Source organism: Mobula birostris, chromosome 15 (genome assembly GCF_030028105.1).
Source record: "Mobula birostris isolate sMobBir1 chromosome 15, sMobBir1.hap1, whole genome shotgun sequence".
NCBI lineage: Eukaryota > Metazoa > Chordata > Chondrichthyes > Myliobatiformes > Myliobatidae > Mobula > Mobula birostris.
In genome coordinates, this window is record NC_092384.1 from 43,194,323 (window position 1) to 43,208,402 (window position 14,080).

General features: G+C 36.6%; 1 protein-coding gene across 2 annotated transcripts in view; it reads left to right on the forward strand.

The window, feature by feature from the left end:
- The first annotated feature begins 316 nt into the window (after window positions 1-316).
- uri1 (URI1 prefoldin like chaperone) overlaps window positions 317-14,080 on the forward strand; it is a 73,365-nt gene continuing 59,601 nt past the window's right edge. For both annotated transcript variants that reach the window (XM_072279685.1, XM_072279687.1), the window contains exons 1-3: window positions 317-649; window positions 9,920-9,954; window positions 12,871-12,949. In XM_072279685.1, coding sequence (XP_072135786.1) covers window positions 569-649; window positions 9,920-9,954; window positions 12,871-12,949 — 195 coding nt within the window. In that variant the 5' untranslated portion in view covers window positions 317-568. The remainder of the gene's footprint in view (window positions 650-9,919; window positions 9,955-12,870; window positions 12,950-14,080) is intronic.

Consider the following 14,080-nt stretch of genomic DNA (forward strand, 5'->3'; position numbering starts at 1 on the left):
CTTTCTCCCCTACCACCTGGTGCCCCAGTACCAGTTACTGCTGTTCTGAACCAGCCCCAGTACTAGTTAGTGCCACTCGGCCTGACCAGTACTAGTTACTGCCACTCTCAGCCAGCCCCAGTAAGTGCCACTCACAACCTGTCCTAGTACTAGTTAGTACCACTCTCAGCTTGACCAGTACTAGTTAGTGCCACTCACAGCCTACCCCAGTACTAGTTAGTGCCACTCGGCCTGCCCCTCCCCCGGCCATGTGCTGCCCACTTCTCCTCCCGCCGCTTGTTTTGGTGCGTGTGCTCCCGGCATTCACCGGGCGAGGAACATGGCGCGGAGCTGGAGGTGCTGCTGAGTCCCAGGGATTCCTCGTCAGAGCTGGGCTGGAGCCTGTGGGATAATAATGCGAGTGTGAAATGTTTTCTGCTGCTAGTTTGTGGATGAAAACGCCTGCTCTCTCTATGTGTGCGAGAAGTGAGGAGCTCCGCGGTCACAGTTTTCACATACATAAACATTTCTTTAGGACTCCCTGTTGTTGAGTGTCTGTGCATCAGCCGCTCGGCCCGGCCTGAAGGAGATGGCGGACTCGCAGCCCTGTTCCGCCGTCAAGCTGCCCCCCTCGCAGCCACTTTCACGACTCAGAGAAGAGCACGCCAAGGTAAAGGCCTTTAAATAGAGCCTAAGGCAGCAGGTTTGGAGAGCAAGGCGACGGAGCAGTTGGAGTGGCGGCCTCGGTCAGAAGGGGGCGGGGGCCCTGGAGCCTGGCTTGTGTTTAAAGGGGCCGCCTGCATAAATCCCGGGTTTTGCTGCAGACAGCGAATTGGCACCTCTGGCTACGGTACTTTTATTTGTACCTGTTTAGCCTTTTTTATGGTTGGTTAGAAATGTCGATCGATGTCGCTTGACATTTTATTAAAGCTTACGCTTCTCTCTCCCTCTAAACGACGCAGAAATTTAATAGATCCCAGTTGAAACTGTAACTAGAAGGTACCAACTCAATCGACACATTCTATTTTACTTTAAGTTTATTTCCTTTTATTTTGTTTCATCGGCCGAGATTACGAGGAACGTGACCACTTTCAATCATTAAACTGCCGATGAGCATGGAAAACTAATTGAAAGAATCATATTAGCGTTTAACTGTGTACGTGGATAGTTTTAATAACGTTTGAGCGTTTTAGTTGTTGTATATCTTAGGGATTTTTCGTTTCTTTAACCTTTTTTTCCTGTCCATTTTACTTTGCAAATATTTTGTTTGTTTAAAACCACTGCTCGGTATTTTATTGCGGGGCTCCAGTACTTAGTGATACTCGTAACGAACCTTGCTGGCTGCCAGATAGAACAGCGCCTTCTGCAGGGCTACGGCGACCTACGACTCCAAGCGGTAAAATTTAACCGTGTATTCTCTTAACCAACCAGAATAAAGCATCACGGCATCGGAACCAGGAAATACCTAGTTCATGTAGTTAGTCAAGGCGGAGTCGGGAATAGAGCGGGAAGGATATATAGGCCTGGTTTTGCTTTCACTGATAAAGAGCAAGCACCGAAACAAAAGTGTCCAACAAGATCGGTGACTTCTTTTACCGGTATGAATCTCAGCAAGTGGTCTCACCAGTAAATTAAATTGAAGCAAAGACAAACAAATGTAGATGCTAAAGATTTGGATTAAAATAGGGAATGCTGGCATTTCAGGTGAAGAGAACCATATAACACCTCAATCCTATTAGTGGTGCCTTGATTTAAAATATTTTTAAAGAACTTCTGCAGGGGAATAACCCTGATAAGATGAAATTTGCAACAGCTAGAAATTTTTAAAAACATCCCATTTGTGGAGATTTTAACATCACCCTGTTATTAATGACGGCTTCTGACTACTCATTCTTGTAGAAAACATGTTTTTGTTTCACAGAAGTTCAACAGAACCAATTAATAATTTTGGTTATCCTAGACACTAATGTTATAGGTGTTTCTGTGCTGCCTATGCAGCAGAGCTTGGTCTATCATCATCTTGTTCCCAGTAAAATTAGGATAGGTACCTAACGTGCATAGCCATCCCACGTTAAAAGAAATAATGCACAAGTATCTTCAGGTCCTCAGTAAGCCATCCCTAACTGTAAGGGATTGCGTTTATCAAAGAAGCTGACAGTTCCATATGTAATAATGAATGCTGATAATTTCATTATAATTGCAATACAAATTTCAGGTCCTTTGTGATAAGTGGGAAGTCAATACAAAAGAAATGGAAGATTGGATCTGCCACCAATCTTTAAAGTAGTTAATACAAGTGAAACTTAGTTTTACTTTGGCACTGAAAACTATTTCATAGAAACATTGAAAATTTATAATGCAAGATTATTCAGTCTGTCGTGTCAGTACGGTTGAACAAGAATACTTCAGCCTAAATCCAAGTCATAGCTCTTCAATCATAGATCAAGTACTTCAAGGGGTTTGTGCACCTAACATTTTTTCAGATGGCCAGTTCCAGAATCCCGCCACATGCTGAATGGGAAAAAGTCTTTCTTTGTCACCCCTTTAAATATTAAACCTTTATCCTTTTTGATGGCCCCTCTAGTAAAGGAAGTATATTTTTCTTATTTGTTCCCTTCTGGGCCTGTCATAATTTTATTCATCTCATTTAGATAATCTCTGTTCCAAAGAAATTTTCCCGTATTTTTCATAGCTATGTTTTCCAGTCTGACATTTCCTGCATTCCCTCCCTATTCTTGTCATGGAATGACCAGGACTGTATTCAGCTGTGGCCGAACTAGTGTTGTGTTGAATTCTGCCATAACCACCCAGCTGCTTTATGATGCAATTGGCTGATAAAAGATAGCATCACAATAGCTTTCCAAATACATTATCTCACAGTTTTCTGGATTAAATGTACCATTTCACTGTCCAACTTTCTGAACCATCTCTATCTTCTTGGAGTTTAAAGCCAATTTTTGTATCCTTACAAAAAATTTTAAATTGTAGTCCAAGTCATTGATATACTTCATTAAAAATAAATTATTCTGTACTGACTCCTGTGGAGGTCTGCGGTATCAGTCAATGAGCCATAGAAACAATTATTAATCATTGTGTGGCATATATCCATCCACGTGGAGGTCCGCTGGTGATAAATGCCCAGCTACAGAAACACCCATCAGTAAGTAACTGCCACTGGATCAATGTTGGATCCAATATGCCACTCTCCTTTAGATCCCATAGATTTTTCTAGTTTGACCAACCTGCCATGTGGAAACTTGGTACAAGCCTTGGCAAAAATCCATGTAACTAACCATGATTAAACTTTGGCTTTTTAAATAATGGTTTATACAGAGAAAGTTGAAACAAATTGGTCTGTAATAACTGTGTTTAATCTACTTCCTTTATAGATGTGTATGTTAGCAGACCTCAGTCCCTTGACACTGTTTGGTAGGCAAAAAGGACTAAAGGATTGTCAGCTTCTGCAATTTCCAGCTTTGTTTTAACATCCTGGGATATTTTCAACTAGGCCTAATGATTTGCCCATTAAAATGTTCAACTTAATATAACTGCTCTTAATGTTTGTTCCATTCAATATTCCATAATTATCTGCCTTAGCTATAAAAATGTATCTTTTCTCATATTTTTGAGGAGGTTTGCAAAAAAATTTGTTTCGAACCTTGCTCATGTCATCCACCTTCATGCTTTTCAATACATTTGAATGGGGAGTTAGATTGCAAAATGGAGTTTTTGGGCAGCTTGCAGCAGGTTGTTGCATTTAATTTTCTGGCAATTAACTGTGCCTGTACAGTCAGTGCAAGTTGCCATTTGATTTTCACATGCTTTAAGGAGAGCTTTATTGGTCTTACTGTTACTAACATCGGGAAATTTAGACCATAGAGCCATAGGTTCCAAAGTTTTCCTTGAGGTAATTTTCTAACAACCTGACTGAAAATGGAGTTAAGAGAATGTAATAGAAATCAAAATTGGTGCCTTACTTAATTATAAGATGGTGACTACAACATATTATGTTCTAGGGCCCATATCTCAAAAAAGAAAAAAAAGCATGAATTTTGTATAACCTTAATGCTTTGTGACTATTGTTGAATGCTGTGAAAGAGCTTAGAGAAATAGAAAACTGATTTTTAAGGGATTGCTGATGTGTATCTAAGGGAGTTAATGTGCAATGTTAACAACTGAAACAATTATAGTAATGAGTGACAATAAGTTTATTAATGTTTGTGAATAGGTTAATTTTAAATTGTTAGAAAAATGTCATTTTATGGTTTAAAAATAAAAGCAACTGAATTGTAATTCACTTGCATAAATAAGGTAGTCCCACTCTGTCAATTCTGTTCCCAGAAGACTGTAACACCACACATACAAAATGCTGGAGGAACTCAACAGGTCAGGCAGCATTTATGGAAAGGAATAAACAGTCAATATTTCTGGCTGAGACTGACTGTAACACATGTTATATTGTATCCAGTTTAACAGGTAAACTATGTAAAAGTAAAACTGTGGTCAAATTTGCAGGGTCTGGAAATCTGAAACAAAAATAATAGAAGTACTGGAAGCAGTGAGTAAGCAGGTTAGCTGATTCACACTTTGGGTCAAGGATACTTCATCTTCAGGGAAAAATTGAAAGACAACCTTGATTTGCGTTGCAGAGAGGGGAGGGTTGGAGAGAATGTGATAGAGTGCAGACTAAATTTGTTGTGTGTTTTCTTCACCCTTCTCTCTCTGTGGCTTAAAATACACCCGTCTTCTCACTTACCAATTTTGTGATGTGGGGATCTTCACTTGAAAATTACATCTTGTACTGCCTGCCTTGTTGAGTTGCTCCATTAAATTTAGAATATTCTGCATTCAAACTTGATAGGTTATCAAAGTTATCAATTTATTGTGGCATACAAATAACACAGTTAACAGTTGTTTACTTCCCTTTGTTGTATAGCTAAACTCTACTAGGATCGTGTATCTTGTTTATAATGACACAAGTTAAATTTAGCATCTGATTTTAAGAAGGCCTTTTGCTCTTCATGGCTTACTGTGGAATATCTTGTTATTCACTTGTATATTAATTATGTATGGTCTTAGTACTGAACATTTAATTATTTCAATCTGACAATTTCATGTAACTACAGCAATATGCATCAATATGAGTAAGTTACTTGTATATGTTTATCTGTGCAGTATCTTGGAATTATTTAACTGATATTAAACTTCAAAATATTGATTGGAGCAAAAAAAAACACACCTACGGTTTGGCAAATGTTTTAACTGTATTACAAGTAACATCTGATGAAGCTGTTGGTGTTGAAGTTAAATTTATTTTGTGAAGGTTAAGTTATCTCAATGAATATTTAAAGAAATGCCTGAGTTTTGGTTTATCATTATTTAAAATGCAGATTTGATTTATTTACAGTCAAAAACTAAGTACATAGTATAGAAGACAGCTGGATTTGATCTGGTGTTCGAGACATGTATACCTAGAAGTTGTATATTTATTTAATAGTAGCGTAGGCAAAATTACAATACAACTGACTAATGATCACCAATCCATTATTTTAGCTAAATGAACAGGGCATTATATCAGACATCTCTGTAATTTGTATTGATACACATAAGCTGTATGCTGGAGTGAGGCTGAAACCCATTCAGAAATGAGAATGCTGCAAGCTGCGCCAAGACAGTTGCATTGAGCTGAAGTAATGCCGTATTCCTAAAGAGCTTGGTGAGCTTAATTGATAAGTAATGGACACATGCAGAACACAGAAGTCGCTGTGTTACTCCTTGATCTGTTTCTACAAGTGTGTTGTTAGAATTGCTTCATTTTTTTTTGTCACATGGGCAATTTTGGAATAATAGGCAGACATGCACACCCCTCATAATTCAGTAATCTGAAAGTACATCAAATGACTTTCAAGATGTATATTGTACACATTTCTCCAACAGTAAATGTACCTATTGAAACCTTTTGAAAAGAATAATAACTGAGGTATGGTGCTGGGATTCATCAGCATCTATTGAACTAGCCTTTAGGGTCAAGATACATTCAATCCATAAGGTATTTAAATAAATCAACTTAAATATTAACTGCAATAGGTAAAGTAATTTTACTTGGTTTGGCATATCCAGACGTTGACGGATTGACTTGGTGTTCAGATTTTCTTGTCATTGCCATGGTTTGGTTTTGCATATTTCTTCTTCCGAATGAAAATTTGGTGCTAGAATTTTCTAAGAATTATTGTTTTTTTGACTTTATAAATGTACCATATGATCAGAGCTGGCTATTAATGTGTAAGTAAAGTCAGAAAAGCTAAATCAAAAGATTTTTCCTAATTTACATTGTACAGTAAGCTGTCACTGATGGTAGCAAAATTCCCTTACAAACATTGACATTCCAATTTCAAAGGTAGTATTGAACATGATAAATAATAGTTGACTTGCTAGTAGTTTTACATGTACTGTATACTGCTTTATACTGCCTTCATTTAAATTTCTGTAGTGGTTTCTAACAACAAGAAAATATATTATTAAACAATATTTCAAATATTCTTCACTGATTGTGCTTAGAGGCAGAAGATAGAATACCTAATAATCAGAAATGGGAAGGAAATTCATATTTATGCCAGTAATACAATGCTGCAATAACCAAATGTCAGAGATAAGCAGAAAGTGAGTGAGAAAATAGTTGCAATTAACTTGTGAATTATTAGAAGTGCTGATAAATTGCATACTTCCTCCCTCCATTCTTCTGACAACAAATGATAATGTTTTATCTCAGATTCCATTATAATTGAAATAATAACAGTATATATATCCCATCTTTCACAATCTCATAATTATCCCCCCAGCTATTTCATAGGATAATTATGATTTTTGAGATGTCACTTAGTCCTTGTTACCTGCACAGGATGGGGACACAGGTATAAAAGAAAATGCAGATGACAGGTCTCTCCTATGTAACTGGTAAACTCCCAAATAAAGGTAAAAATTATAATATTTTAAGTGCTAATGCTTATAATAAACATGCTAAAACAATTAAATTGTATTTTAGTTGCATTGTCAATTGGAACAGCACCTTAGATGTAACATGTCTTTTATTGTTCTGTGATGCCAAACACCTTAACTGTAAAGGACTTGGTGGGTTTAGAGTAGATTCTAAGTTACAGGGGAGGGGTTAATAGTTCCTTCTAGATTAAGGGTTTAAATCTGAAACATCAACTGTTCACATCCATCCATAGATGCTGCTGACCCATTGAATTCCTCCAACATTTTTATGTTCCATATTCCAGCTACTGCAGTCTCTAACTCTAAAATGTCTAGTTGTTCTAATGCATAGCTCATTCATTCACCTATTGTGTGCCTCTATCTCAGCCAATTGGCATATTTCACATCTCTCCAAACCTCTCTGCATCTTGCCCGTATAAATAGTGGTCAGTTTCCAGACTACATTTGTCAAGTGTCCGTCTGCAGCCTTGGTTTACACTTTTGCAGCTTGTGATTTCAAAACCCACATCACTGCAGGTGGTTGTCAATATATCCATGAGAAATAGATTGAGAGCAAGACAGACTTAATAAGTTTATAGACCCAGAGTTTGTGGATAGCAAATCCATAAATAACAAAGCTGTGTGCAGTGCTTAACTTTTGACTGTTTTCCTTTTCCAGACTACGACTTGTATTAAGTTATTTTGAACTGACGATGGAAAACTGAGCATGGTTGATTAATTCTCAGACACACCTTAGCAGCATTGTGCTTCTACAAATGCATACATATAAAGACTGTGTTAAATAGATTTGCATAGTTCTTGTGTTAACTAGGCATTGTGTTTCTGCAAAGGGATTCGGAATAATGGCTATATTAGAAACATAGAAAACTTACAGCACTTCGGCCCACAAAGTTCTGCCGAACATGTCTCTACCTTAGAAATTTTTAGGCTTACCCATAGCCCTCTATTTCTCTAAGCTTCATGTACCTATCCAAAAGTCTCTTAAAAGACCCTATCGTATCCACCTCCACCACCGTTGCCAGCAGCCCATTCCATGCACTCACCCCTTACTGCGTAAAAAAAAAAAAAACTTACCCCTGACATCTCCTCTGTACCTACTCCCCAGCATCTTAAACCTGTGTCCTCTTGTGGCAACCATTTCAGCTCTGGGGAAAAGCCACAAGATCAAAGCCTCTCATCATCTTAAACACCTCTATCAGGTCACCTCTCATCCTTCATCGCTTCAAGGAGAAACGGCTGAGTTCACTCAACCTGTTTTCATACGGCAATCTCCCCAATCCAGGCAACATCTTTGTAAATCCCTTTCTATGGCTTCCACATCCTTTCTGTAGTGAGGCGACCAGAACTGAGCACAATACTCCCAAGTGTGGTCTGACCAGGGTCCTATATAGCTGCAACAAAGTAGACTGGTGGCCAGAAAAGAGTGATTCTTGACAGATGAGGGAAAAATAATAGCATAGTAGGGTGAGGAGGAAGGTGGGAGATTTCTTGGTGTAAGTGTATACTTCTATATAACTCAGGTTTATAGCTAGAAGTTAATTATAGTCTTCCCTTGAGAAGCTGGAGGTAAAATTAGTACACGTGTGTTAATAGCATTTATCATTTTTCTCCCTCCTAAGGTTGTTCTTGTAGTCCCACAGATGCCTGTGCCCTGTTCAGAGCAATTTTCAGAGCTGTATTCAAGTAGCGAATGTTCACACAAGTCCAGACAGTGATGTAGGCTGTTTAATCACAGAAGGCATTGCAGCTGAACCAATCCTGTCATAACTTGATATCTATATATGCAGTAAGTTTCTTGGACATTGATTAAAACTGCAGTTAATTTTTATTTTACCAAAGTTTGAGGCCACTTACAGCTTTATTCCTTTGGCTAGTTCATTTACATTATAACAAAATCAGCAATTGGTTAAGATATTATTCAGTGGAATATTTTAGAAAAATTATAAATATGGTTTATATCTAGTTGATATGCTTTATAACCAGCACATCCTATATCATTTGAAGAAGGATCTAATTAACGGATGAGAAAGCTTTTTGATGGTGGTCTGAAATCTTCTGGTTGAAGGACTTAATATGGAGGTGATGGTTATCAAATAATTTGAAGCATATACAGCTTTTGTTTGGCTCTGTTATAGGAGGATCTGCTGCTGCTTTCCCCTGACATGTATCTCAGTCTGAAATTCTTGGTTCATACACAACCTTTTTGGTTTGATTTTTTTTCTCTAGAAGTTGATATTCTTTCATTTCTTTCTGTACAGGATGTATGATTAATATAAATTGTTCGAAGTGACACTTGTGCAAACCTAGTATGACTTGTATAGAATTCCTTTTGCTAATACATGTAGGTACTTTTTAAAAATATGTATGTCAAAATATATTTCTAATCTATTCTTTTGTCAGATATGCACACTGAGTATCACCATGCTTATGCTAACACCTAGTTGGTATTTTCTTTCTCTATCTGGATTTCTTATCAAATGCACAATCAACAAAAATGTAGGATTTCAATTATCAAGGGGTGAATCGATTTATAAATTGTGTAGTTTTAATATGTCCTAAACACCAGGTTGAGCTTGTAATGCCAATCAACAATAACGTGATTGTTGTCTGAAATCTCATTTAAATGAAGTGGTGTCAACAGTTGTATGTGAATTGTAAGGATTAACCGTTTGTAAAATGAAGGGGAAATGGAGAAAAGGCATTGTTTCAATACAAAATTGCAGTGCCTCAGTAAAATGGAGACATTTCTGTACCAGTTTTGCTGAGGTTTGCTAAATCAATGAAATTAAGGATTTCAGCAGAATAATTTACATTTTTTAAGATTACCTTAAAATAATCTTAAATTATATTAATTTTTAAGTTATTTTCTTTTGTGTTTACTGTATGAGCAGTTTCAGAATTCTTAATGTTGCTTTTCATGAGCAGTTGTCTATTTTAATAACAGGTAGTCTCAAACTGCAAGGAAAAAATCGAGCACTGGTAAGTCCAAACATTCCTTGGTGTTTTTGCTGATGATTTTGTTTGCAGGTACAAATAAATGATATGATTTTCTCAGTAAACTGCTTTTTTGAGTAAAAGTAAAATGGAAATGATTGCGTACTCTTTGTAGATCAAGTTTTGTACATTGCTGTTTCCTCACAGTTAATGACAATAATCTCCTCTTTGCTTTACAGTAAATAGATACCAGTAAATAAATTGTATAAGTCAAAATTAGTATGAATAATAACGCACCTCAGTTTCTTGTCTAATACTTAATGTCATATGCTTTGCAAATTACATACAAGTTTCAAATCAATTAGCCAAGAACATTGATTACTGATTTTGAATGTTCTATAGGTATTAGAAATAAACATACACAATTAAAATACACTTATTTGCTACATTAACTTATTCATCTTGATATTGAAAGCAGAAATGTATGTTTTTTTCTGATAAAACTTCTGAGATCTTTAATTGGTCTTTCTAATAACAAGCTGTTTTAATGGATTTTACATTGTATTCTACATCTAAGCCTTCTAAGTAGGGAATGAGGACTTTACAATATCTTACTAAATATTTTAAAAAAAATAAACTGAAGGACTGAAAAAAGAACATGGTAATGATTGGCATTAATAAAAGTGAGTATAGCCACTCTGCTCAACAAATGAGACCAAAAATCTGAAAAGACACCTTGCTTGACTGATATTTACAAACTAACTGTTTATGAGTCACTGATATCATTTCCCTGATCCACTTCATTTATAATAACTTAATATATTGTTTTTGATAGAACTTCACCTGCATAATACTAACACTTTTTAAAAAAAAAGATTCTTGGAAAGATGCATTATAGTACTGGTCTACTTAATGGCTACTTTGCCAGTATTCAAAGATCTAATGAGGTGATTAACACATTAATCGGAGTTAAGTTAACACATTAAGGAGTTGTGAGTCATCCAAATCTGGACACATTACTCTTGGTCCATTCATAACAGTATCATTTTTAAATAGCTGATGCTACTACCTTGATTCTTGTGATGTCCTTTGTAAGTATTACCATTTTCTGTGATTATTTCTCTAACCATGCTGATGTATTAGTCAAACCTTGCCTTTTATGTGAGACTTCTATAAAATATTTAAAATTTTTTAACCCAATTATCACTCCTCAAAATAAACTTACTTTTCAAATCCTTCACAAACAAAGTAAAATCTGCAGTTGCTGGAAATCCAAGCAAACATACTCAAAATGCTGGAGGAACTCAGCAGGCCAGGCAGCATCTATAGGGAAAAAAAATACAGTTGACGTTTTGGGCCAAAATCCTTCTACCCTTTTATGAAATCATATTGTTGCTGCAAAATAGTGATCTTCTGGATGGTTTCTTACTTGTCATCTTTCAAGAAATTCTGGCATTCTGATGTCTGCATATGCATATTAGTACCTTCTAGACCACTGAAGCTTTTCCAGAACTTAGGGAATTTTGAATCATTGCAATAAACACATCCATTCTCAGTGCAACTGTCTCTTTCAGAACACTAGTCCAAAGGATTGGACCATTATTTTGTACTCAATTTTATCAATAATTAAGTCTCTCGCTCTCCCTCTGGTGTACTCACACACCTTGGTTCCTCACAACTTCTGCTATGATTGGCATCTTTTACTGAGAAGATGGATTATTAATTTCTCCTATCTGTCTATAAAGGTCACATGATTGCATTTTCTATTTGTGTATTAGAAGTTCCTATAAATTTCTTGCTAACTTTCAAATCTATTTTCTCCCTCCATTAGTTATTTGTTAGTGTTTTGTGTTGTCAGTCTTGCTTCTGGCAATATTACAAGACTTCTAATGTCCTATGATTGTAGCTTTAGTTAGCCATAGATTTATTATTTTCCCAAGTACCTAAAGACAGTAATTCATGAATTAGTATCTTTGTCTCCCACAACACTCCTCTACCCACAAGCTCAAAGCCGATCAGGTTAGCACTATGCATTTTGCTCAGGTAGTTATGCATGGATATTTGTTATTTTGTGCATACAGATAATCACAACTATTCTCATTTGGTCCTACGTGCCTCAATCTGCAGATGATGTTCATTCCTGTTTTATAAGATGTCCTTTCTTGTTCATTCCCATGTTACTGGAATTTATATTTAATACTCTTTACATTTCAATTGTGAGGCAACATTTTTAATTCAAGCACTGGGCAGGCAAAGTGTCCTTTGAGAGATTCCTGGTTCTATTTGCTGTGGGAGAGTGTCCGTAACTCTTTGTATTAATGCCAACCATTACGGCATTCTTTTTCAGTCCTTTTTATTTAATTTTTTAAATATTTAGTAAGATATTGGAGAAATCCTCATTCCCTACTTAGAGGGCTTAGCTGTAGAAGTCTCACCAAGTAACTTTTTTGGAGCCCCTTTGTGGGTTTTGGAAGGTCATTTTGGGTGAATCATTTGGAAGATCATTTAGATTGAGTGTACATTTCAGTGTAGTTGGAGAGTACTACAATTATAAGGTCGCATTTTAAACTCCATCATTAAACCTAGGTATTCTACTAGCTTGCGTTAGCAGAAATAAGCAATTGGTAAAAGTAGTATTGTAAAGCAGCCTGATACAAAGTTATTTCCCAATGTCCTGGGCAACACTTATCTGTCAACAATGTAATTTAAATGGTATCTTAACAATAACTTACTTTTTGTTATTTATCGTTGTATATATAAACAAAATTAATAGTTTTATAAAAATCCCTGAGGGCATGTCAGGGGCTTTAATCAATTTCAAAATGGCTGCAATACCTAATGTATGATGTCTGTCATAAAGGCAACGCAAGTCACATAGGATTCATAATTTGTATTGTGCTTGTACAATTCAGCTCGTGAGTGCTGTTTTAAAAATGCAAATGTTAATATTTCAATATTTAGGGTTAAAGTACAAAGTGACTATGAAGCACTTCAAGGAAGGCTTAAGACCTTACCTGATAAACTATCTTACGATGTAATGGTGAGTATAAAATCATTCAGAGCTTTTTTTTCTCCCCAGGGAAATTTTGAAGATGTGTTTCATTTCTTTCTCCTGATTATCTTTCTCCTGATTGCCTATCTCCTTATAAAAGCTTTTGTTTGATTTTAAGGCTTGTAATTTAAGAGTAGCATCATCTATTAGTGACTTCCATGATCAGATTGCTTGCAATGTGTCAAGTTACACTTTTCTTAGTTGGGGGCGGAGGAGATGAATAGATGGCAGTTTTTCTAAGATGTGCAGCTGAATATAGATGCAGTTTTCCGAGGAAGAAAGCACTTGGCTTTGAGACTTCTGCCCTAAGATAGCAATGTCACATATTTGTTCCTGTGTAATATAAAATAAGAACTAGCAACATTAACCAGAATTTTCATCCATTGGTTTTCCTTATTCTCTTTTGGAATTGGCTTAGGGCATAATTTAATATTGACATCAATGATGGTGTTTCGACATGGCGAACGAATGGGCATTTGCCAGTCTTTGTTCTTCTAATGTCTTTGTTCAGTTAAGAAGCTGACTATTTACTGGGTTAAGGTTTAGCAATGTCCACCTGACATACATACTGTACATGCTTAGGATATGTTGTGAGCAACTTCAATCTATTCACATGCAGTAAGTATTGCAATTAAGTACAGTGTTTATATGATGTAATTAGTATTGGCAATTAGCTCAACATGAACTGGGGATAGAAAATGCGATCTTCTTGCTTACCAAGAGCACACTAGAGTCGGCGATGCTGTCATCTACCTGCTGAACAGAGCCTATTCCCATTTGGATAAGCAGGACAGCACTGTGAGGATCATGTATTTTGATTTCTCAAGTGCCTTCAATATCTTACTGCCCTCATTTCTGGGGGAAAAGCTCCATTCATTCAGATTGACACTTCCATTGTATCCTGGATAATGGATTACCTGACTGGCAGACCACAGTTTGTGCGGCTTCAGAGCTGTGTGTCAGACATGGCTATAAGCAGTACTGGGGCCCCACAGGGGACCGTTTTGGCTCCCTTCCTGTTTACCCTGTATACCTCAGAGTTTAGATATAACACTGAGTCATGTCATCTGCAGAAATTCAAGGGAGGGCTGGGGGATGAATACAGGGCCCTGGTGGAGG